Source organism: Notechis scutatus, chromosome Z, assembly GCF_049901735.1.
Source record: "Notechis scutatus isolate UNSWTSFEM ecotype Mainland chromosome Z, rNotScu1.2, whole genome shotgun sequence".
Classification (NCBI taxonomy): domain Eukaryota; kingdom Metazoa; phylum Chordata; class Lepidosauria; order Squamata; family Elapidae; genus Notechis; species Notechis scutatus.
In genome coordinates, this window is record NC_142025.1 from 518,695 (window position 1) to 542,500 (window position 23,806).

The 23,806-nt window shown below is 49.4% G+C and overlaps 1 protein-coding gene across 1 annotated transcript in view; it reads left to right on the forward strand.

Annotated features, from left to right (window-relative positions):
- The first annotated feature begins 1,576 nt into the window (after window positions 1–1,576).
- Window positions 1,577–23,806, forward strand: part of KRABD3 (KRAB domain containing 3) — a 44,976-nt gene continuing 22,746 nt past the window's right edge. The window contains exons 1-14 of the mRNA XM_087947286.1: window positions 1,577–1,931; window positions 3,240–3,414; window positions 5,195–5,317; window positions 6,332–6,427; window positions 7,785–7,919; window positions 8,981–9,166; window positions 11,901–12,041; window positions 13,352–13,552; window positions 15,640–15,816; window positions 18,937–19,046; window positions 19,079–19,097; window positions 19,892–20,032; window positions 22,051–22,185; window positions 23,205–23,357. Coding sequence (XP_087803412.1) covers window positions 1,875–1,931; window positions 3,240–3,414; window positions 5,195–5,317; window positions 6,332–6,427; window positions 7,785–7,919; window positions 8,981–9,166; window positions 11,901–12,041; window positions 13,352–13,552; window positions 15,640–15,816; window positions 18,937–19,046; window positions 19,079–19,097; window positions 19,892–20,032; window positions 22,051–22,185; window positions 23,205–23,357 — 1,849 coding nt within the window. The 5' untranslated portion in view covers window positions 1,577–1,874. The remainder of the gene's footprint in view (window positions 1,932–3,239; window positions 3,415–5,194; window positions 5,318–6,331; window positions 6,428–7,784; window positions 7,920–8,980; window positions 9,167–11,900; window positions 12,042–13,351; window positions 13,553–15,639; window positions 15,817–18,936; window positions 19,047–19,078; window positions 19,098–19,891; window positions 20,033–22,050; window positions 22,186–23,204; window positions 23,358–23,806) is intronic.

The following is a 23,806-nucleotide window of genomic DNA, read 5'->3' on the forward strand; positions in this document are numbered from 1 at the left end:
ACAGATTTAGATAGATAGATGATAGATATAGATATCTGTATATCTAATCTACATCTATATCTATATCTATTTCTATATATTTCTGCCTGCCTGCCTGCCTTCCTGCCTATCTCTCTCTCTCTCTCTCTCTCTCTCTCTCTCTCTCTCCCTACCTCCCTACCTACCTATCTCCTTAATCTGTAAAGTGTAAAGGGTTTCCTTGGTGGGGAAATAATCGGTTTTACTGAAAATTGCATCCATTTCCCCCATTCTCTAAAATATCTTTTTTGCTTGCTCTTATAAACTGTTTTAATTATGAAATGAATGATTATGATGGTCTTGTTTATTATTCTGTTGTTATTATTGTTATTATTATTTAAATTAGATTATTGTTCTTATTTAAATTATTACTATGAAAAAGGGATAAAAACCCTACGAAATATCAAATGGATAAAATTTATAATCAAACATATTTTTTTTGAAAAAAGAAAAGTTTAAATGCAGGAATTTATAATAAGGAATTTAAAAAAAACCAATGAGGTAATTTATATTAAGGAGGAAAAATAATAAGATTGTGGGATCCTTGGTGTTCTCTGAGCTGGGTGGTTTTCTTGCAGACATCTCATGACTCAACTAGAGAATGTCATCAGTGCTGAGAGGAATGATAAACAGAGAGCAACCCTCCCCTCTTGCTTCTAGCACTGAGGATCATTCTAAATTAAAAGGTGTTTTTTGTTCTTCAAAAGACAATTGGAATTTCTTGATGTTTTCTTCGAAGACATTTTGCTTCTCATCCAAGAAGCTTCATCAGTTCTGATGGGGGGGGAATGCCCTAGATTACTTTGGGTCTTCCCTTCCCTTTTCTTTCCTCTCCTTCTTCCTTTTCTCCCCTCCCTCCCTCTCTCTTTCTCTTTCTTCTTTCCTTTCCTTTCCTTCTTTCTTTTTTCTGTCTTTCCTTCCTTCCTTCCTTTTGTTCATTCCTTTCTCTTTCCCCCTTTCCTTCGTGCCTTCCTTCCTTCCTTCTTTTTCTTTCTTTTTTGTTTTTCCTTCCTACCTTCCCTCTTTCTTTTTTTCTTCCTTCCTTTCTTTCCTCCCTTCCATCCTTTCTTCCCCTCCCTCTTCCTTTGTTTCTTTCTGCTTTCCTTCCTTCCTTCCTTCTTTCCTTCCTTCCTTTCTCTCTCCCTCTCTCTCTTTCCTTCCTTCCATCCATCCTCTCTCTCTCTCTTTCCTTCCTTCTTCCCTTTCCTTCCTTCTTTCTTTCTCTTTCTGTTTTCTATCTTTCCTTCCTTTGTTGGTTTCCGCTTTCCTTCCTTCCTTCCTTCCTTCCTTCCTTCCTTCCTTCCTTCCTTCCTTCCTTCCTTCCTCTCTCCTTCCATCCTTTCTCTCTCCTTCCATCCTCTCTCTTTCCTTCCATCCATCCATCCTCTCTCTCTCTTTCCTTCCTTTTCCTTCCTTCCTTCCTTCCTTCCTTCCTTCCTTCCTTCCTTCCTTTCTTTCTTTCTTTCTTTCTTTCTTTCTTTCCTTCCTTCCTTCCTTCCTTCCTTTGTTGCTTGCCGCTTTCCTTCCTTCCTTCCTCTCTCCCCCTCTCTCTTTCCTTCCTTCCATCCATCCTTCCGGGCGCTGTCCAACCCATCAGCTGGGCGAGGAGTGGGGGAAAAGGGGAGGGTCTGCTCGCCGCGGTGGCCGCTGGGACTCGTAGTTTCCCCACCCTGGGAGGGCTGCAGAGCACCAGCCCCCCACCCCAGGAACTACGGCTCCCAGCCGGGCTTTGCGCGCGATCCACCGCTCGGCCTTGGAGATCTCTCTCGCCCAATTGCCAGAGCATCCCACTCATCCAACCCCCTCCGCCCCATCATCCACTCCCGGGTGGTGGCGGTGGTGAGGAATGCAGGAGGATGAACCCGGGCTCCGGAGGGTTGGGGACGGCGGAGACCCCCGAGGCTGCGCGCGGGGTAAGGCTGCTTGCGCTCGGGGTGCCCCCTTGGGGAGGGGAAGAAAGGCACGGCTCATCCTGGGGCTGCTTGGGGGAGGGAGGGGGTGGGGTGGGGGTTCAGATTGGGGGAAGGAGGAGGAGGGGTCGCCCGGCCCCCAGCCTTGGGATGGGGAGGGGGTGTCCGCAGGCAGCGCCTCAGGTCCGGACCGGACTGAAGGCCATGCAGGTCTTCGGTGGGTTTTGCAGGCATTTGTGTGTGTGTGTGTGTGTGTGTGTGTCTGTCTGTCTGTCTGTCTGTCTGTCTGTCTATGTGTGGCTGTGTGGCTATCTGTGCAGAAAAGCCCACGGTGGGTCTGGACAGGAGGACAACCGCTTGGCAGCAGGCAGAAGAGGAGGAAGAGGGAGAGGGAGGGGGAAAGGAGAAGGAGAAGAAGGAGGAAGAGTAGAAAAATGGGGAGGAGGAGGAAAGAAGAGGAGGAGGAGGAGGAGGAGAAGAGAAGGAGGAAGAGGGGGAGGAGGAAGGGGAGGGGGAAAGAAGAGGAGGAAGAAGAGAAGGAAAAAAGAAAAGGAGGGGGAAGAAAAAGGGAAAGGAGGAAGAAGAGCAGGATAAAGGGGAAGAGGAGGCAGAAGAGGAGGAAGGGGAAGAGGAGGTGGAAGAGGAAGAGAAGGAGAACGGGGAAAGAGAAAAAGGAAGAGGAGGAAGAGAAGGAGAAAGAAGAGGGGAAGAGAAGGAGGAAGAAGAGGAAAAGTAGAAGGAGGAGGTAGAGGAGGAAAAAAGAGGAGGAATGATAAGAGGAGAAGGAGGAAAAAAGGAAGGGGAGAAGGCTGAGAGGGAAAGAGGAAAAGGAGGAAGAGGAAGTTCTGGAAATCATCCTCCTGTCCCTGTCTCATCCTGTGACGAACTCTATGCATCTTGCCAAGGAAGAGTCAGGCAAGCAAGGTCATTAAATGGGGCCAAACTCCCTGGGCAAGCTCCACTTAGCAACCAAAGTATTGGACTCAACAGCGGTCACAGCTTGAGGACTAGCTGCACTATTATTATTTGGAGGCCTTTGTGTTTGCTTTGCCGCGATCCCCTCGGAGGTCATGTAGTCCAACCGCCTGCTCGAGCAAGAGACCCTTCAAGAATCCGAGAATGGCAAAGAGTTGGAAGGGACCTTGGAGGTCATCTAGTCCAACCGCCTGCTCCAGTAGGAGACCCTACCGATGGCAGCCCAATCCGATCCTAGGGAAAGTTGTCTCCCATGTCCGGCATTCCTTGAGGTGTGGAAGCGATGTGAGGGTCGACCTCCGTCATGCACGTCTATCTTTTGCCTTTTGAGTGCAGGCCCAGCATGGAGCCCTCGGCACGGCTGGTGCGGCCCTCACAGCGCTGGACCAGGTGACCTTTGAGGACGTGGCCGTGGATTTCTCGTTGGAGGAGTGGTCTCTGCTGGAAGGCAGTCAGAAGGATCTCCACCAGGAAGTGATGCTGGAGTTGTGCTCTTTGCTTCTTTCACTCGGTGAGCTTCTCTCGCTTTTCCTCCCCGTTCGTGGTGGGGTGGAAGGAAAAACAGCCGAGGGTGATCCCGGGAGGTGGGGGGAGAGGCATGACTTCTGTGGACTCAGCTTGTGGCCAGTGTTGTGGCCCGCTGGTGGATAGCGGAGCTGGCAACAGAGTTGGACAGTAGTGAGGAGATTGAGGTGGGACCTGGGCCAGTCCTGGAGGCTGAGGAAAGCTCGGACCAGGGCTCTGCGTCAGAGGCAGAGATGGGGCCATGGCCGCCTGGCAGTCATCAGCTGCCATCAGAGATCAGTGGGGCAGAAGAACAGCTGGAGCCTGTTCCCAGTGACCACAGCTAGGGAACAAGGGTCCACGTGGGATTAAGGCCACAGGTGGACGGTGAATGCCCCTCCCATAGGGATTAAAAGAGGAGCAAAAGGGGAGGGGGCTTTTGCAGGAAACAATCTGTTCGTTGCCACAGTGGGAAGATCTGTCTGTGCATCTCAGAGACTCTGTGCCGAGTCCTTCCTTGTCAGCACTGCGTTTGGAAATAGTTACTTGGCAGCTCTCCAGGCTAGATCAGGGCTGTGTTCCTCATTACACCCTTGAAAGGCTGTTGGCCAGGCCTTTGGCGGAAGGCGAATGCAAGAAATTCGCCTTCGTTTAATAAAAGGGGTTTTGCCGGGACAAAGAGTCAGCTTAGTGCTTTTGGGGGAAGCCGAGGTCAGAACAGTGGGAGACTGTCCTGGGAGTTAGAGGAGGCTGCTGGGGATCGGGCCCTGCTCCATGCAATAGCCCACAGGGAAGAGAAATGGGTTCTCTTGCTACGAATCTTCCCGAGTAGAAAAAAGAAATCCCAAAAGTTGGAGAAGAGGTGCAAGCAGAAGACCGGGCCCTCCTTCTCTTGTAACTCTCTCTTTCTGTCTCGGGGCTCCTCTTTGCTCTCTGAGCTGGGTGTTTTTCTGGCACAAGCGTTCTATTACTGATGATGTTCCCTAGTTGGGTCATGAGATGTCTGCAAGGAAACCACCCAGCTCAGAGAGCACCAAGGAGCCCACAGTCCTCCTCCGCCTCTTCTCTTCCCCTCTTCTCCAGAACCCCCACCCCCGCTCCCTTCTAGCACTGATGACGTTCCCTAGTTGGGTCATAAAACGTCTGCAAATAAATTACCAAGCTAAGGAGGTCTCCAGGACCCCATAGTTCTTTTCTTCCTCTTCCTCCTCCTCTTCCCTTCCCCTCCCCTCCTCCTCCTCTTCACACACTCCCTCCTTCTCTAAGGTCTGCCAGGAAGCCATTAAGCTTAGAGAGCCACCTAGAACCATATTGTTGTTGTTTCTTCTTCTTCTTCTTCTTCTTCTTCTTCTTCTTCTTCTTCTTCTTCTTCTTCTTCTTCTTCTTCTTCTTCTTCTTCTTCTTCTTCTTCTTCTTCTTCTTCTTCTCCTCTTTTCTCCTCTTTCTCCTTCCCATTTCTCTTTCTCCTTCCCTTCTTTTCCTCCATCTCCTTCTCTTTCTTCTCCTCCTTCTCCTCCTTCCCTTTCCTTCCTTTCCCTCTCCCACCTCTCTCTCTGCTTAAAGTTGCCACTTCCTGTTTCTGGAGAGGTTTTTTTTCCCCATCCTGAATATTTGGAGGCATTTTTGAGTTTGTGTGTCTGTGTGTGTGAGTGTGTGTGTGTGTGTGTGTGTGTGCGCTGCTGACCCTTCCAACCCAAATCTTTCCTGAACCTTTCAAGCGCTTGGTGGCCAATTTGAACCTTCATTTTGCAACTTCGCCTCTCTTGCATTTCATTTTCCCCCCACAGGTCACTCGGTCCCCAGCCTAGATTTCTCCTCCTTGACCTGCCAGCCAGCCAGGACCGCCCAAAGACCCCCGCCCAGCTGGAGAAGGTGGCTGCCTTTGGCGGCGGGAAGCGACCAGATCCGTCGTAAGGAAACTCCTTGGTTCTGCCGAGGGACACGCAAACAAAAGAATCCCGCAGACTGAGATTGGCGGGGTGCCCTTGTTTGTGGGCGTTGGGCACCGAAGCAGAGGGTTTCACTCCAACTAGCTTAAAGCGGGGAGATGTCTTCACCCAGTTCAGACCAGGTGGTCTTCAGCTGGTTCAGACCAGTTCGGGCGGACCGGTTGCGGAAGTTTTGACGGGTTCAGAGAACTGGCAAATGCCACCTCTGGTTAACCCCAACCCCTGCCTCTGCCATTATTCTCCTGTAGTCCCTTGTTTTTTAGCTCAGGTAATTCGCGTGGCAAAACGAGTTGCCGCGACTCAACTGAGCTAAAAAACAGCTCAGCTTACCAGCGTTGACAGAGGTCCATCTTTGAACTCTCTCCGCACGCACGAAGCATGCATTAGGTGCACGCGCAAAGCTCAGCTTACCAGCATTGACAGAGGTTGGCAAAGCGCATGTGCATAGAACCGGTAGGAAACAATTTGGAGATGTCCCACCCTTTGGTCATTCAAAAATGACCCCTTTTATCATCCTATAAACCAGCCGCCTCCCCCACAACCCTTTGGGCACCAGTTTTTTTTTTTTTTCATGGACCATCGGGTACCTGGTTTCATGCTTTTGAATGGGGTGGGAGACGATGGGGAGCCCCATTAGGGAGACCAAACCAAGAAAATCCATTCAACAAGAATGATAGTTTGACCCTCGTAATGGAAACTTGCAAATCTGAGACGGTGTCCATCTCCCCCCCCCAATTATACTTGTGTGAATTAGGGAGGTTTATTTTGGTTTTGTCAAACAAAATCTTGCAGGACTGGTTGTGCTCCCGCCCCACTTATACTTCTGTGAATTAGGGAGGTGTCCGTGAAGCATGTATACCTTATTTTGAATTTAAGCCGTGCCTTTTCCCCTTGTTTCTTTGGTAATTAATATTCAATATGCCCAGCTGGTACATCGTCAGGCTGTCGATTGCCTCTCTCTTCCCCTCCCCACAGGTGAAGAGCCCCCTTTCCCAGACCTCATGGAAGGACCCGGCAGCCTGGAGCCGGATAAGGCTGAGGAGCGCCTGGCCACAACGAGCAATGTGGAGGGTACGAGTGGCAGAGAATCAGGGCAATATTTCAACATATCCTGTCTTCCTTCTCCAGCCAGTGCTCTCCAGATCTGTGGGGACAAGCGAACGGTGGTGGCATTCTACTGGTTCGCCCCGGTTCGCCTGAACTGGTAGCTCCAAGGATCATCTGGAAGTGAACCAGTTCACTCTGACGATCAGCTGCTGGGCCTACCCCACCACCCGCCAGGGCTCTATATTGACCTTTTCTCAACTATAAAAAAATACTCCTTTGGTCCTTTTAGTTGCCAGCAGAAAGGGAGTGGGGGAAGCAGTGCATTCCTTAAATGCCTCAGATAATCGCCTTGGCAGCCGAAGCTTCTGGCACGCAAGATTATTACTGGAGAGCATGATGGATGACTCTTGGCTATGAATGTGTCCCATTGGAGAATATACGTCCAGGGGGTGGAGGAAGACCAGGGTCAAGGGGGAAATGAAGGATGTATTTCAGTGTCAGATGCACCCAGCTAACGCTACTCCTAGTAAATCAATTTTTTTTACTTTGAGAGATGCGGCTAGAGACTTATGATTGGAAGGGGGGTGGATTTGTTGGAGGCCTGACACCTTTATTTTCTGCTTTTGAAGCTCAGCTGCTTCGTGTGGCACAGCAGATTGCCACGTGTCAGCTGTTGAACAAACAGGGAGAGTGCAGGATTGGCCACCAAGCCATGCCCACCGAAACGTTGGTAAAACAATTTGAATCCCACCACTGGACAGGAATGTCCACTGGTTTAAGCCTTGGATGAGGCTTCTGGGCATTGTAGTTATCAGGATTCCAGCAATCGCTGTAATTAAATCATGATTCTTGAGCCAAACTTCAAAAAATTGCAAAGGATTCATTGGAGGCGACATACTGGCACTGCCTTGTAAGAAGCCAACTCTGGCATGCGTAATTTCCAGTTCCCTGTGATACTGTTTCCCCCTCCCCCCCCTGGGGGTCTCATCAACCAAATTCTTCAATTGAGCCCGTTCACAGGCTGGGTGTCATCATTCACCTTCTCCAATTAAATATATTCATGGGCAAAAGCTCTGGTAGTTTAGTTACAGTCTTTTAAAGATAAGAGTTGGAATGTACTTTCGATTTCAAACTGCTGCACTGCTCTTCCAGATTTCCTTCCTCCCCTCCCCCCTTTTATGGCAACTACTAGAAAAGGCATAGGAATGTTTTATGAGTTGACAGTAGTCACAGCCCAGTTGGAGGGGACCCCATTGGAGAGTTACGGATTACGGGCGAGGTCATTTTCTCTGTAAATTGGGCTCGGAACTGGCCGCATTGGGGCGGTGTTCTATTTCTCACCTGTTCTGGCCTTTCTCTAAAGTCTCTATTCTCCACGCAGGTAAGGATCAAAGCAGCCACCACCTCTGCGCACTCATGAAGCTGGTAAATGAAATCCCAGAGTTCCTTTGCGGACACGCACACATGAGCCTGGATCGATCCACACCTGCTGGGGGCAGCGAAAGCAGAGGGCACGGTGAGTGCACTGTCTGCATGGCTGAGCAGATTTGGGTAAGTTGAAGCCAGAGGTCCCCAACTCCTGGGCCGTGGTCTGTTTGGATCTGGTCCGCACAAGCTGCTGGCAATAAACTTGCAAAACTTGCATGCTGTGGAGGTGGCTGATGAGGAAGAGGAGGAACAGCTGGGCCCAGTGCCTGACGTGCGGATGTGCCGAAAGCAGAGGAGAGGAGAGCAGTGGAAATCTATGGGCCGGTCCTTGGGAAGGAAGAGCCTTCCTGCTGCTAGGCGAAGCCCCACCCGAGCTCTGGGGATGAAAGGCAGGGGGCGGAGATGAATATAGATATGGCAGACAACTATTCATCTCCCTGTCGGACAAACTTGTTAGCCTTTCTGCCATGGCTGCTGTCGCTCCTAATAAAGGAATCATCAGTTGACCCAACTTCAGAGGGTTTGTCGTATTTAGGGAGCCGGGTGAGAACAGGTGCAAAGCAGAGTTTTACCAAGGCCAGGGAAATGTATGCTGAAGCCAAACAAGTGTTTCCAGCAGAGACACCCCCCCCCCCGCAGTCTCTGATTCAATCGGCTCAGGTGTGAGGAGGAACGGAGCTGCCTCCTCGCCGGCAACCTTGCCGATCTCTGAGCTTGCCTCCGCTCCGCTCTCCGTTCCCTCGGATCAACTGGGGAAGGCAGCTGTTCTTGGTCAGAGGGGGATCTGCTGCCCCTCGTCCCCGCTGCCCGTCGGCAGCCAATCCTCCCCTGTGTTTGGGAAGGCAGGCGGCTCCCGTCTGGCTAACCAACTCCCCCAGTGTTGGAGAGACCCAGGACAGCTTCGTCCTCGGCCCGGGGACTCTCCAAGACACGGCTATCCCTGGTTTGAACTCCTCCCCTCTTCCTTGTTCGACTCGGGGTCCGATGGAGCCATTTCCTCTTCAATCTCCTCCCCCAATCTCCCGGAGTTGGGAGCCCCCTGCCACGCACACAGTTGTGAAGACCCCCCTTCCCAGATTTCTCTTACGTCTTGCAGTGAAACCTTGCGACGGTTGCGGGAATTTCTGAGCTTCTGATCTTTCTTTCCAGCAAGTGCCGTCGTCCAACTGAAGAGTTCCCCGTCCTTCCGACGCCTCGAACCCTTGGCCGACTTGGTTTCCCTGAGCGTCTCCAGCCCAGCGGGGACCCCCAGTAACAGCCCTGAGGGAGAAGGGTCAGAGCCCACTTCCCAAGGCACATTTGCCCCCTGCAGTACTCAAGGATGGAAGGGGACAGGTGGGTCCATCGCTGGTGGTCCTCAACTTATGGTCATTCATTTAGTGACCATCCGAAGTAGCAATGACACGCCCCCCCCAAAGAGCAACTGACAACCGTTTCTCACCCGTATGACCGTTGCATCAAGCCCAACAGCCACAAGATCAAAATTCAGATGCTTGGAGACGGACTCCTACTTATGACGGGGTCATATGATCCCGTTCTGCGACTGTCGGGACGTCAAAGTCAGCCGATTCACTTAATGACCGTGTTTACTCTTTGAACCCCTACAGCAATTCGCTCAAAGAACTGCGGCAAGACAGGCCATAATGTGAGGCAAAAAACATCACTCCAGTGTTTCACTTAGCGACCTAAATTTGGGGCTCAATCGTGGTTGTAAGTCGAGGATTACCTGCACAAGAGTCATACACACCATTCTATTTAACAGTATAAGGGGAAGGGGGGTGTAGTCCCTTGCTTCATTGACGCAGAAATTGAGCTATAGAAATGTTAGGCTCAATGAAAACAGGCCGACCAAGGGGGAGGGGTGCGTGTCTCTGGCTACCGAATTGCAGAATTGGAAGGGACCTCGGAGGTCATCTAGTCCAACCCCCTGCTCCAGCAGGAGAATCCTATGCCCATTTCAGGCAAATGGCCTGCCCAATCTCATCTTCAAACGCCTCCACCTGCAACATCCCACTGAGTCATTTGTCTTGAATTAAAAGAATAGCAGCATCGGAAGGGACTTTAGAGGTCTTCTAATCCAACTTCCTACCTAAACAGGACCCTCCCCCCACCATCACAGACAAACGGCAGTCCAGTTTCTTCTTGGAGGCTTCCAGTGATGGAGCAACAACCACAACGTCTCGTGGCAAGCAGTTCCACTGGTTGATTGTCCTCACTGTTCGGACGTTTCTCCTTAAATCTAAGTTGCTTCTCTCCTTGGTTAGTTTCCATTGCTTCTTCGTTGCTTCTTCTCCTGCCTTCAGGGGATTTGGAGAATAGGGGGACCCCCTCTCCTTTGGGGCAGCCCCCCAAATACTGGAAAACGGCTATCATGTCACCCCCTAGCCCTTCTTTTCTCTACAGCAGGGGTCGGCAACCTTAAACACTCAAAGAGCCACAAAGGTGCTATCCAGAAGCCCCCTGTTAAGTTCTGGAGGTGACCGGAAGTCTGGTTCCCTCACCATAGAGTCTCCTCCTAGCGTGGCGTCCTTTTTCCTCTGCTGACCAGAAGTCCCGTTCCCCCCACCATAGAGTCTCCTCCTAGTGGGGCATCCTTTTTCCTCTGCTGACCAGAAGTCCCGTTCCCCCCACCATAGAGTCTCCTCCTAGTGGGGCATCCTTTTCCTCTGCTGACCAGAAGTCCTGTTCCCCCCACCATAGAGTCTCCTCCTAGTGGGGCATCCTTTTTCCCTTACCTGTCCTAACCGAAAGCCCTATCGATTGTGGTGCCAACCAGAAAACCCACCCCTTGCCATAGAGTCTCCTCCCAGTGCACCATGCTCCCCCCGTAACCAGAAGCTCCTCAAAACAGGAAGCTGCAGGAGAGGGATGAAAGAACCACATGCGGCTCCAGAGCTGCGGGTTGCCGACCTCTGCTCTAGGCTAACCATACCCAATTCCTGCAACCATTCTTCGTATGTTTTAGCCTCCAGTCCCGTCATCGTTGCTTTTCTCTACACTCTTTCCAGAATCTTGACATCCTTTTTATATTCTGGTGATCAGAAATGGACGCAGGATCCCAGGTGTGGTTTTACCAAGGCATTAAAAAGTGGTACAGGTAGCCGTCGACTTACGAACACAATTGAGCCCCAAACATCCACCACTCAGCGAGACAGTTACGTTTCTTGATGCCGTCGTGCAGGGAATCCTTGTGGTTGATATGTGAGGGACCCAGTTGTTAAGTGGGGCAGAAGGTCACCAAAGGGGATCGTGAGATTCCTCCCTCCAGCCCCGATGACTGTCATAAGTATGAGTCGGTTGCCAAGCGTCTGAATTTGGATCACACAACCACAGGGATGCTGCAACAGTGGTAATTTTGGAAAACAGTCTTAAGTCACTTTTTTCCAGGCTGTTGTTACTTTGAATGGTCACTAAATGGACTGCTATAAGTCAAGGACTGCCTGTGTGAACTTTGGAAAATAGATCATATCAGACCCTTACAATCTCTCTTTCTCTCATTCTCTTTCTTTCTCTCTCCATTCCTTCTTTTCTCTCTCTTTCTCTCATTCTCTCTCTCTGTTGCTCCCTTTTCCCCTCCCTGTCCCTGTCCCTCTCTCTTTCTCTCATTTTCTGTCTCTCTGTTGCTCTTTCTCTCTCATTCTCTGTTTCTCCTTCCCTCCCTTCCTCTTTCATTTACTCTCTCTCATTCTGTCTATCACTCTCTCATTCTCTTTCTCTCCCTCCCTCCCTCCATCTCTCTCTCTTTCCCTTTCATTCTCTCTCTCTTTCTCCCTCCCTCCTCCCTCTCTCTCTCTGTCTCTGCCTTTCTCTCTTTTCTCTCTCTCTTTTTTTTTCTCTCTCTCTCCTTCCCTCCCTCCCTCCTTCTCTCTCTCCATAAGTTTCTGTGTTCAGAAAATCCTCGTTCAGCAACCACAATAGCGAAGTAGTCTGAAACACAGTCGGTTTTTTCCAGCACCGTTGTAACGTCGATCAATAGCTAAGCGAACCATGGCAACTTGAGGACTGCCTACACTAACACTTCAGGTGATCTTGATTCGAGTTTTGCCTTCCTTCCTTCCCATTGATGCAGACGCAGTGACCAACGTGGGGCCATCGACCGAGGAAAAGCTGGCTGAAGAGCAGCCAAAATCCAAGGAAGGCCTTCAGGGTCCTCGTCTCTCAACAGAGCAGAAGGACAGCCCACCCGTGGACCCAAGGCTGGATACCAATGGTGAGTTTGAGGGAGGGTCTTCGGCAGTGGTAGGATTCCAATTTTTTCCCACCGGTTCTATGAGAGTTCACTTTGTGCATCTATACGCACCTAACATGTGGTTTGTGAGTGCACTCAGCAATGAAAATATGCCCTCGGTCAGCGCTGTTGAGGTAAGTTGGTTTTTTTTAGTTCAGCTGAGGTGCGGCGATACGCTCTGCGTCATGAATCAGCTGGATTAAAAAACAGGGGAATATAGGACAGGATAGGGCAGAGGTGGATGGGGACGGGGCCAGCCAGAGATGGTATTTGCCGGTTCTCCCAACTAGGCAAAATTTCTGCTACCGGTACACCAGAACCGGTCTGAACCGGCTGAATACCCACCTCTGGACTCCAGGCCCCCTTGTCTTCTTCACCTGGCCCTTCCCACCCTTTCGCTGCAAAAGCGGGGTGAAAACTCGTGACTGTCAGGTCAATTTCCTTGCAGAGAGGACGGGTCGCGACCACAAAGGCACCCTGGCCTCTGAAAGCTGGAGAGATGGGGATTCGAACGCAGGATCCAAAAAGAAAAGGAAAAAAAATCAAGGCTCAGGGCAGGGTTTATTTTATACGGTGCACTCAAGAGGAAATCCCTCCAGAAAATAATGGAAAGAAAGATACACTCATCTCTACGCTTATAACAGTATAGTTAACGACTGTTCCAACTGAAAACATCTATTATTCTGTTCTGTTCTGTCCTGTCCTGTCCTTCCCTGCCCTGCCCTGCGCTATCCTATCCTATCCTTCTGTTTTGTTCTGTTGTCCTGTCCCGTCCTATCCTATTCATCCATTCCACTCCATTTTCCTATCTTATTCTATCCTATCCTGTCCTTTGTTCTGTTTTGTTCTGTTGTCCTGTTCTATCCTTTTCATCCATTTCATTCCATTATCCTATCCTACCCTACCCTACCTTATCCTGTCCTTCTGTTTTGTTCTGTTGTCCTGTCCTATCCATCCATTCCATTCCATTCTCCTATCTTACTCTACCTTGTCCTATCCTGTCCTTCTGTTCTGTTTTGTTCTGTTGTCCTGTTCTATCCTATTCATCCATTCCATTCCATTGTCCTACGTTATCCTATCCTATCCTTCTGTTTTGTCCTGTTGTCCTGTTCTACCCTATTCTTCCATTCCATTATCCTATCCTATCCTACCCTCTGTTCTGTTTTGTTATGTTGTCCTGTCCTGTTCTATCTTATTCTTCCATTCCATTCCATTCCATTATCCTATCCTATCCTATCCCATCCCATCCCATCCCATCCCATCCCATTCTATCCACCTCCTTTGTTGTAAAGACTCTTCTGCAGATTCCAGCTGCCTGGACCAACCCCGTTCCTGCGGGGATGGAGGGACAGAGCAAGCCACATCACCAGGCCCTTCACGAAGCAACTCCGAGGCCAACAGCCGATCCGAGGATGGAAAGACGATGCCCAAGGCAGCAGCTGAGAAGGAACTGCTGAAAAGTTCTCGCAAGGCATCTCCAAAGTTCCAGCCAGGTTTGTCATTTGCAAACTTGGAGAGGGACGAAGTAATTATAACAGAATAATGGATGGGATCTTGGAGGTCTTCAAGTCCGCCCCTCCCACCGGGACTTGTCGTAAGTCGAGAACTTCTGCTCCTGGCTTCTAGTATTTGTTTCTAGATATGATATAGTTGCAATTCCTGAGACTCAGTGGGGATGAAGCCCATGTTAAATCTCTTGTTGTTGGATACAGCCCATTGTTCATGTCTGTCTAGATCTTTTGGGATCCCGAGCTCGTCTTCTAAGGTGTTGGTTGATCCTGCCATCTTAGTCAGTGGTGGGCTGCAACCGGTTCACGCCGGTTCTCACGAACCGGTAGTTCCAGTGAGCAGTTGGCCCTGCCCTTTCCTGTCCTCTATTTCCTAGTTTTGTAGCTCAGCTGATTCACGCGGCACAGCGGATTGCCACGCCGCAGCTGTTTTACTCACCAGCGCTGACACAGAAGGTAAGTTTGTAAGCTTAAAAATGGGCGGTTTTTGAATGCTGTGTGTGTGCATGAAGCAGGTGTTAGGTGCGTGCGTGTGCAAAGCATGCGCTCACAGAACTGGTTGTTAAACTGGTTGCAACCCACCAGGGATCTTAGTGTCTTCTGCAAATTTGATGAGTTCCCCTCCCATTCTCTCATCCAAGTCATTTATGAAGATGTTGAAGAGTACTGGACCTAAGACGGAGCCTTGTGGTACCCCACTGCTTCCTTCTTTCCATGTGGATGTAGTACCATTAAGGACTACAATGTAGTACCATTGAGTACGGTTTATCAGCCAGTTACAAATCCATTGGGTGGTGATGCTGTCTATCCACCATTTTTCCAGCTTACCGAGAAGTACGATGTGGTCTACTCTGTTGAATGCCTTACTGAAGTCTAACTATACTACATCTGCAGCATTTCACTACTAATTTTAAAGAATGTGTGATAACCCTTTGGGCATGGCACAAAGGCAACACAGTCAGATAATCAGTAGGAGTCCCTTTATTAGTTCCAACTTTGCCCCCAATGTCCTGGTTACCTTCTGGGCTGATGAGAAATTCTCCCAGGAACAGCCTTTGGCTGCAGAGAATCAAGTCCAAAACATGGTCAACAAAAACTGTAACTTTAAGTCCAATCAAACCAAACTGAGGTAATTAGTTTGGCAGGGTAGGAGCAAGAATTCCAGACATGAAGGCATGGCAAAACTCACGGTTGGAAAGATGCCAGGAACACAGATAAGCAATGACAACACAGGAGAAAGTCATGTTTGCTCCCAGCAGCTGCCACAGTCAGCATTCAGTTCTTATAAACTCTCATTTCCCAGGTGTGGTTAATGAAGGGAATCAGGGCCCTTTCCTCCTCCATAAGCCACGCAACCCACATTGCTCCCTTCTCCGTTCCTCCCTGCGTGCCCTAGGATGAAGATGTGGTGGGCCTTGGTCTTCCTCTGAACCCCTCTCTCTTGTTCTTCCTCTCCCCTGCTCTGCCCAGCCAGACTTTGCCCTTCCCCAGCCTCCTCCACAGCCAACAGAGCCACACTCCCACTCTCTGTCAGCTGTTCATCTTCCTCCTTGGATTCGGACTCCAGCAGGGGCAGGACAGAATGAAATAAGATTGGTTTGGCACAATCTCTTTTTAACAAACTGATGCTGGCTTCTCGCAGAAGTAGGTTGTGATCTACTCTGTCGAATGCCTTACTGAAGTCTAACTATACTACGTTTGCAGTATTCCGCTGGTCTACTAATTTAGTCACTTGGTTAAAGAATAAGATTGGTTTGGCGCGATCTATTTTAAACAAACCCCTGCTGGCTACTAGTTATAACTATGTTTGTTTCTAGAGACGATAGCGTTGCAATTCCTGAAACTTGATGGGAGGAAACCCGTCTTAAATGTCATTCTGTTGGATACGGTCCATTGTTCTTGTCCGTCCAGATTTTTTGGGGGGGATCCTGAGCTTGTCTTCTGGGGTGTCAGCTGTTCCTGCTACCTTAGTGCCACCCAAAAATTGGATGAGAGTCCCTTCTACTCCTTCATCTATATTGCTTACGTGGTCATTTATTTATAAATTATATTTCTTTCTTCCTCTCCTGTAGAAGCAGCACCTGAAGAGAAACCCCCACTTCAGGGGTTGCTGAAGTGCCTGAAGGATCTGGTTACCCTGCAGTCCGGCCGTGGCCCCCAACGCTTCCTTAAGGCTTCCACGGGGAAGCAGCCGTGGACCCCCAGAGTCGGGCGATGGGGAGGCAGGAGCGCTCCATTACCCATCCAAGGTGAGTCTGGATCCCAGCGGATTCTTTTACCTGATTGTCGATTCTCCTTGGACACCTACCTTCTGTTCTGGGACCAAACACAGCCCCCCTGCCCCCCGCAAAACGAATAGAGGTGGTCCTCGACATGACCACAGCTTTTCTGTTGCTAAGTGAAACATGTTTTTTTCCCCGCTCCATTTTACGACGTCTTTCGCCGCAATGGTTAAAAGTGAGTTCCCTGATGGTTAAGCGAACCTGGCTTCCCCGTTTGACTCCGCTTGCCCGAAGGCCGCGAAAGGGGATCCGTGTGACCATCATAAACATGAGTTGGTCGCCAGGCATCTGAATTTGGGTCACATGACTGTTGGGAAATGCTGCAACGTTTGTTAAGTGTGAAAAAAGAGTTTGTCGGTCTCTTTTTTTCAGCACTGTCGTAACTTTGAACCGTCACTAAATGAAATGTTGTAAGTTGGGGAGTACCTGTAATTAAGGCTCACTGTCCTGATTTTTTGTTTACTGCAGGATTTTTTTTGTGCGCTGCAGGATTTTTACTCCAGAAAAGAGCAACACTACGGTAACACAGGATCCACAGACAAAAGGATATCCTTTATAGTAGAATATAATAGTTTATAATATTTATACACTTCAGGAGAGAAAATGATGCAATCATACATAGAATAATAATAAAATATCACAATAACCCAATAATCAAATATTACAATACTGTAATAGAATGACAGAATAACAGAATAAAACTTTTGTAAATTCTTTCTTTTAACATTTTACCTTTTGTAAACTTTTTAATATCTTGAACATTAATAAAGTTTTGTTTTAAAATTAAAAAAAATAACAATAGCAGAGTTGGGAGGAACCTTGGAGGTCTTCTAGTTTCACCGAGAGAGAAGGAGAGAGGGAGGGAGAAAGCGGACCCTGTGCCTGTGGGAATATGCTAGGAGGAGGAGGAGGAAGAAGAGGAGGAGGAGGGGAGAGAAGAATAAGAAGGAGGAGGAGAATGAGATGGAGGAGGAGGAGACAGAAGGAAGAGAAGAAGAAGAAGAAGAAGAAGAAGAAGAAGAAGAAGAAGAAGAAGAAGAAGAAGAAGAAGAAGAAGAAGAAGAGAATGAGGAGGAGGAGGAGGAAAAGGAGAAAAAGGAGGAGGAGGGGGGAGATAGAGAAGAAGAAGGAGGGGGAGAATGAGGAGGAGGAGGAAACAGAAGAAGAAGAAGGAGGAGGAGGAAAAGGGGGAGGAAAAGGAGGAGGAGGATAGGAGACAGAGAAGGAGAAGAAGGAAGAGGAGAATGAGGAGGAGGAGACAGAAGAAGAAGAAAAAGAGGAGGAGGAGGAGGAGGAGGAAAAGGAGGAGGAAAAGAAGGATGAGGAGAGACAGAAGAAGGAGAAGGAGGAGGAGAATGAGAAGGAGGAGAAGATAAAAGAGGAAGAAAAGGAGGAGGAAAGGAGGAGTGGAGACGAGGAGGAGGAGGAGGAGAATGAGGAGAAGACAAGGAGAAGAGGAGGAGGAGGGGAGACAGAGAAGGAGGAGGAGGAGAAGAGAGAAGAGGAAAAGGAGGAGGAGGAGGGGAGACAAGGAGGAGGAGGAGAAAGAAGGAGGAGGAGAAGACAGAAGAAGAAGAGGAAAAGGAGGAGGAAAAGGAGGATGGGACACAGAGAAGGAGGAGGAGAAGAGAGAAGAAGAGGAGGAAGAGGAAAAGCAGAAGGAGGGGAGACAAGAGGAGGAGGAGACAGAAAAATAAGAGGAGGAACAGGAGGAGGAGGAGGAGGGAAGACAGAGAAGAAAGAGGAGGAGAAGAGAGAGAGGAGGAGGAGGAGGAGGAGGAGGAGGAGGGAAGACAGAGAAGAAAGAGGAGAAGAGAGAAGAGAAGGAGGAGGAGGAAAAGGAGGAGGAGGGGAGACAAGAAGGAGGAGGAGAAGAGAGAAGAAGAGGAGGAGGAGGAAAGGAGGAGGAGGAGGAGGAGGGGAGACAAGAAGGAGGAGGAGGAGGAGAGAGCAGAAGGGGAGGAGGAGGAGAAGGAGGAGGAGAAGAGAGAAGAAGAGGAGCAGGAGGAGGGGAGACAAGGAGAAAAGGAGGAGGAGGAAAAGGAGAAGGAGGAGAATGAGAAGGGGGAGAAGAAGAGGAAGAAGAAGAGGAAGAGGGGAGACAAGAAGAAGGAGGAGGAGAAGAGAGCAGAAGAGGAGGAGGAAAAGGAGGAGGAGGGGGGAGACAAGGAGGAGGAGGAGAATGAGAAGGAGGAGGAGAAGACAGAAGAAGAAGAGGAGGAGGAGGAGGAAAAGGAGAAGGAGGTGAGACAAGAAAAGAGGAGGAGAATGAGAAGGAGGAGACAGAAGAAGAAGAGGAGGAGGAGGAAAAGGAGGAGGAGGAGGAGGGGAGACCGAGAAGAAGGAGGAGGAGGAGAGAGCAGAAGAGGAGGAGAGAGAAGAGGAGGAGGAGGAGGAAAAGGAGAAGGAGAGGAGACAAGAAGGAGGAGGAGGAGAATGAGAAGGAGGACGAGGAGACCGAAGAAGAGGAAGAAGAGGAGGAGGAGGGGAGACAGAGAAGGAGGAGGAGGAGAAGAGAGAAGAAGAGGAGGAAGAGGAGGAAAAGGAGAAGGAGGGGAGACAAGGAGGAGGAGAAGAAGAAGAAGAGGAGGAGGGGAGACAAGAAGGAGGAGGAGGAGGAGAATGAGAAGGAGGACGAGGAGACCGAAGAAGAGGAGAAAGAAGAAGAAGGAGGAGATGGGGAAACAGAGAAGAAGGAGGAGGAGACAGAAGAAGAAGAAGCGGAGGAGGAGGAAGGGAGACAGAAAAGAAGAAGAGGAGGGGGAGAGACAGAAGAAGGAGGAGGAGACAGAAGGAGGAGGAGGAGGAAAAGAAGATGACTGTGTGGTCCTTGGTGAGAGAGAGAGAGAAACTTATGACCATTTTTCACACTTATAACCATTGCAGTATCCCCATTATCATGTGATTAAAATTCAGCTGGTTGGAAACTGACTCATATGTATGACAGTTGCAGTGTCTGTGCAGCATTGAACTCTTTTCAACTTTCCCATGTGGTCACTGGTAAAATTAAGGCATTGGGTTTCTCCACTGGGTTTTTCTCTCCGAATGTCTTAACTTGTAACTCCTACCTCTCGATCCTGTCTGCAGTTAAGACAGAAGCTTCCGGAGAGGAGTCGGGAGCCTGCAACCCCAGAGAAGGACTTCAGTTTTCTGTCACAACCAGGGGGGACCCTCCACCATCCCCCAGCCTGAGGGGGGCAGGAGAGTAAATTCCCCAGGTGGAAAAGAGGAAGACAACTTTCCAGCAGGTACGTGGCTTGATGGTGGCAGCAAGGCTGCCTATTGCAGCCTGCCGTTGTCTAGCGGAGCTGGCAGCAGAGTCGTACAGTGAGGAGGTTGGAGAGGAACTTGGCCAGTCCTGGAGACAGAGGAAGTCTCGGATGAGGGCTCCATGTCAAAGGCAGAGATGGGGCCACGGCAGTCTGGCAGCTGTCAGCTGCCTTTAGAGTCGGAGTTCAGTGGGTAAGAAGAACAGCTGGAGCCTATTCCCAATGTGTGTATGAGTAGAGCAGCCAGATGAAGGGAACAGCTAAGGAACAAGGGTTGACGTGGGAGTAAAGACACAGATGGATGGTGAATGGCCCCTCCCATAGGGATTAAAAGAGGAGCGAAAGGGAAGGGGGCTTTTGCAAGAAACAATTTGTTCGTTGCCACAGTGGGAAGATCTGTCTGTGCATCTCAGAGACTCTGTGCCGAGTCCTTCCTTGTCAGCACTGCGTTTGGAAATAGTTACTTGGCAGCTCTCCAAGCTAGATAAGGTCTGTGCTCTTAATGACACCCTTGAAAGGCTGTTGGCCAGGCCTTTGGCGGAAGGCGAATGCAAGAAATTCACCTTTGTTTAATAAAAGGGATTTTGCCGAGACAAAGAGTCGGCTTAGAGCTTTTTGGGAAGCCAAGTCAGAACGCTGCCGATCACAGATCCCATCTTGCTGGGTGCAAGTTCCTGGCTGCTGTGGGGGCTTTGATAGGGAAGGGCTTTTTCCTTCCTGTTCTTGTCTCTGGCAAAGCCAGAACTAAGGGCAGTGTTTGTGGGTCTCTGCAGTCAAGATGGAGCAGGGGACCAGCAGCTCCCCATGTCAGGACCTACAGGGAGACCTTGCATTGGTGATTGTCCGTACGAGTGGAAGCCCAGAGAAGGCCCAAGACCGATCTGGCATCTCGGCTGTTCGTGGTAAGCTTCCAGGTGAATGAACAAATGAATGAATCCTTTATTGGCCAAGTGTGATTGGACACACAAGGAATTTTGTCTTTGGTGCAAATGCTCTCAGTGTCCCTAAAAGAAAAGATACATTCGTCGAGAGTCAAGAATCATCAGGTCCAACACTTAATGATAGTCATGGGGTACAATAAGCAATCAAATCATTCTAGGAAACAGTCAATATAGATCATAAGGATACAAGCGACCAAGTTACAGTCCTAAAGTCACAAGGGGATGGGAGGGGTGATAAGGAGTGACGAGAAGATTAATTGTAATAGTAGTGCAGGCTTTGTAAATAGTTGGACAATATTGAGGGAATTAATTGTTTAGCAGAGTGATGGCATTAGGGGCAAACTGTCCTTGTGTCTAGTTGTTCTGCTGTGCAGGGCTCTAATAGTGTCGTTTTGAGGGAAGGAGTTGGAACACTTTATGTCCGGGATGTGAGGGGTCTGTAGATATTTTCACAGCCCTCTTTGACTCGTGCAGGATTCAGGTCCTCGATTGAAGGCAGGTGGGTAATAATTGTTTTTTCTGCAGTCCTAATTATCCTCTGAAGTCTGTGTCTGTCCTGTTGGGTTGCAGAACCAAACCAGACAGTTATGGAGGTGCAGATGACAGACTCAATAATTCCTCTGTAGAACTGGATCAGCAGCTCCTTGGGCAGTTTGAGCTTTCTGAGTTGGCGCAGAAATAACATTGTTGTGCTTTTTTGATGACATTTTTGATGTTAGGTGTCCATTTTAGGTCATGTGATATAGTAGAACTTAGAAATTTGAAGGTCTCCACTGTTGATACTGTGTTGTCTAGTATTGTAAGAGGTGATAGTATGGGAGGGTTCCTTCTAAAGGTCTGGTTTGGAGGTTGAGTTTTATGGGTCACCTGAAACTTTGGAAGAATGGGAGATGGGTGGGAAGGAAAGGGAGGGAGGAAGGGAGGGACAGAGAGAAAGAAGGAAAGAAAAAAGAGTAAGAAAAGGGGGAGAGAAAGAAAAGAAAGAAGGAAAGAAAGGTAAAGAAGGGGGAAAAGAAAAGGAAGACAGAGGAAGGAAGGAAGGGGAGAGAGAAAGAAGGCAAGGAAAGAGAGTAAGAAAAGAGAGAGAGAAAGAAAAGGAAAGAAATGAGAGACAAGAAAGAAAAAGACCAAGACAAATTCCTTGTGTGTCCAATCACACTTGGCCAATAAAAGAATTCTATTCATCTATTCAAGAAAAGGGAGAGAGGGGGAAAGGAAGGGAGGGAGGGAGGGAGAGAGAGAGAGAGACAGGAAGGAAAGAAAGAAAAGAGAGGGGAAAAGGAAAGCAGGAAGGAAGGAGAGATGGGGAAAGAAAGGAGTAGGGAAAGAAAAGACAGAAGAAGGTGAAGGAAGGAAGAATAAAGAATAAAGGAAGGAAGGGAGAGAGAGAGCAGAAAGAAGGAAGGAGTAATGAAGGGAAAAAGAAGGGAAGGGAATGGTAAGGGAAGAAGGAAATGAAAGCAAGGAAAGAAGAAAGAAAAAGAAGGAAAGAAAGAAGGAGAGAAAGGAGAAGGAAGGAGAAGAAAGGAAAGGAGAAGGAAGGCTGGAGTAATGAAGAGAGAAGAAGAGGAAGAGAACTGTAAGAAGGAAGGGAAGGAGAAGAGAAGGAAAGAGAGGGAAGGGAAAGAGAAGGAAGAAAGAGAAGAGAAGAAGTGTAGAGAAGGGAAGAGAACTACTCGAAAAAGGCCCATCCCTCCCAGCCAGCTGGCTCAAAGCCCATGCTGGATGGAAAAGTGGTTATCCAAGACTATCTAGGAATGCTGGTCTTCTTTTGACCCGCACACGACTATGGTCTGTTTCTTGGTCCCCCTTCTCCTCCTGGGGTCATTCTCCGCCCACCTGCAGATGGACGTCGAGGGCCTTGGGGTTAACCAGCAGTAGAAGGGCTGGAGAGTTGGGGGGCAGCCTGGAGGGGGGGCATGGAAGCAGCCTCTTCCACCCCCCTCCAGGTCCCTGTGGTAGAGATGCCATCATTGTACTCTCCCCTCCAGTTAAATCTGAGGAAGAGCGCCCCCTACGAGGCCCTGAGGACATCTTGGAAGAAAAGAGCTACCACCACTTTGGCCATCTGAGGAGCAGCTTGTCACCCAGGTCCAAGCTGGGACTATGGGTCCCATATTCGTCTGGTAAGGCAGAGACTATTTAGGGCAGAGTCTGGGGGGGGGGGAGTGTGCACCTCTGGTGGGTGGGAAGGCTCTGGTCTCTACCCCACAATTTTGCATTCCATACTTGAGTGATTGTGGCCAAGGTTGATGTGGGGAGATGAAGAAGAAGTCAAGGGAGATGAAGAAGGAAGTTTGAGCTGGGGAGATGAAGAAGTAGTTATAGTTGAGCTGAGGAGATGAAAAGAAGTCAAGGCTGAGCTGGGGAGATGAAGAAGTAGTCATAGTTGAGCTGAGGAGATGAAGAAGAAGTTACAGTTGACCTAAGTATGTGAAGAGGAGTCAGAGGACCTGGGGAAGTGAAGACAAAGTCAAGGTTGACCTTGGGGGAATGAAAAAGAAGTCAAGGTTGACCTGAGTATGTGAAGAAGAATCAGACTTGACCTGGGGAGGTGAAGAAGAAGTCAAGATTGATCTGGAGAGGGCAAGAAGAACATGTGAGCTGAAATAGGGGAGAGGGCATTTTGGGGGTCAAAGAGGTGGACAGCAACACTTCAGTAGGAGGTGGGAGACCCCACATTGGTATCTCAGAGAAGAAGCAGGAAGTGGTGAGAGTTTCAATCCTAGGAAGCCCAGAAGGGAAGCCCAACCCAGGTCAGATGCTAGGGAGGGAAGGAAGGAGCTGGTTCAGAGGTCCCCCTGCTCAGCCTACATGTCCTTGGTGAGGGACAAATGGAGAGCTTCTCCAATTCGCACCCCTGAAGGACAGGTTCCAAGCATGGTTGTCCAATGGAAGCCATCACGATGCCAAGGTTTTTGGAGATCCACCTTTTTCTTCTTCTTCTTCTTCTTCTTCTTCTTCTTCTTCTTCTTCTTCTTCTTCTTCTTCTTCTTCTTCTTCTTCTTCTTCTTCTTCTTCTTCTTCTTCTTCTTCTTCTTCTTCTTCTTCTTCTTTCTTCTTCTTCTTCTTCTTCTTCTTCTCCTTCTTCTCCTTCTCCTTCTCCCCCTCCCCTCCCCTCCCCTCCCCTCCCCTCCCCTCCCAGAGTGGAGCCCGGCCACCAGTCCTCTCCACGGCTTGCTCAACTGCCTGAAGGACATCCCCGTGCCCAGACCGCTTCCTCCCAAAATCTTGCCGGCCAAACAAGGAGCAACAGGGGAGAAGGAGAGACGAAGAGGAGGAAGACGAGGACGCTTCGGTAGGCCAGGAGTTAGGAGAACATGATGAGCCTCAACCAGACAATGAATGGGTTCCCAAACCATGACAGTTTCCAGGAAGGTGGACTTCAGCTCCCAGAATTCCACAGTAGCCATTGCTGAGAATTCTGGGAGTTGAAGTCCACTCGCCATCAATTCACCAAGGCTGGGGGGCTCCAAGCTACTTCAAACGTACTTAGGGAGCTCCACTCCGTCCCACCTCTCCAAATTTCAGCCCCAGCCACGCATCTCACTCTTCCCCAGATGTTGTGTTTCAAACTCCCATCATCCCCATCCCATCATCCCATCCCACGGGCAGTTGCCAATCTGTAAACCAGGTTGGTTTAATCTTTGGTTCCCCAAGAGAGACATGGAAGCTCCCGAGAGCCCAGGTTGAGAGGGGAGGGTCCCGTAAGCGACCTTGGGAGCAGCCTCTTCAACCGGAGCTCGA